This window comes from Charadrius vociferus, unplaced genomic scaffold, assembly GCF_000708025.1.
Source record: "Charadrius vociferus isolate BGI_N301 unplaced genomic scaffold, ASM70802v2 scaffold549, whole genome shotgun sequence".
Classification (NCBI taxonomy): domain Eukaryota; kingdom Metazoa; phylum Chordata; class Aves; order Charadriiformes; family Charadriidae; genus Charadrius; species Charadrius vociferus.
Window position 1 is genome coordinate 4,818,858 of NW_009650103.1, and position 918 is coordinate 4,819,775.

Genomic DNA, 918 nt, shown 5'->3' on the forward strand with positions numbered 1-918 from the left:
CATTTGCTACTATGCAGGTGTCCCTGATGTGCTGACATAACAAGGGGTTAATGAAATTGGCAATTAGGAAACCTTGTGTTAAGAAAGAGTGACTCAGTCAGTAAGTGGTGGGCTGTGGATTTGAGAGAACATTATTAATGTGCTAACATGGAAGGGGCACAGCAGTATTTACTGCTAAGTGTAAGTTTATGACCTGCCTATCACTTCATTGGAGCTGACAGAACTTGTTCCCTAACTGGTTGGAATTCACCTGCTTCGTTTTCTCCCTTTCTTTCAGTGAGTACTGTGTAACCTGCTCGCTGCCCAAGATGGTGAAGCTGGATATACACACGCTGGCTCATCACCTCAAGCAGGAACGGCTGTATGTAAACTCAGAAAAGCAACTTATTCAGAGGCTCAATGCAGATGTATTGAAGACAGCTGAAAAGCTGTACCGCACAGCATGGATTTCCAAGCAGCAAAGGATTAACTTGGACAGACTGATCATAACAAGGTGACTTGGAGGGGTGGGAATGGTCCTGGGGACAAGCAGCTCCTAAACTTCTGTGAATTGCACCAAATCCAACCAATTTTTCACACTTAGTATCTGAAGGTTTTTTCTGTTCTAGTCATAAAAATAATAACTTTTTAAAGCAAATCTCAGCTAGGGAATCTGACTCCCCTGAAACTTACTTGTTGGCTGTTTAAGCTACCTTTTTTTAATGTATGTGTTTGTCTTGCTTCTGTTCATAGTTTTTGGGAACAAAGTCTCCTTATTCCTGAATTTGCAAATCATTTGTATTAACTGTATAGAAAGACTTTTTTCGTTGGTGGTAGTGTTGTTAATAGATTGACCATGTGGAATCTTTTATGGAGTTTGTTTGCTTAAGAGTTACTTAAGCTGTTTCAATGTTTTTCTTTAAAGTGCTAAAGCTTCTC

General features: G+C 40.0%; 1 protein-coding gene across 1 annotated transcript in view; it reads left to right on the forward strand.

The window, feature by feature from the left end:
* The first annotated feature begins 308 nt into the window (after positions 1 to 308).
* GAPVD1 (GTPase activating protein and VPS9 domains 1) overlaps positions 309 to 918 on the forward strand; it is a 23,246-nt gene continuing 22,636 nt past the window's right edge. Inside the window, exon 1 of the mRNA XM_009892368.1 lies at positions 309 to 493. Coding sequence (XP_009890670.1) covers positions 309 to 493 — 185 coding nt within the window. The remainder of the gene's footprint in view (positions 494 to 918) is intronic.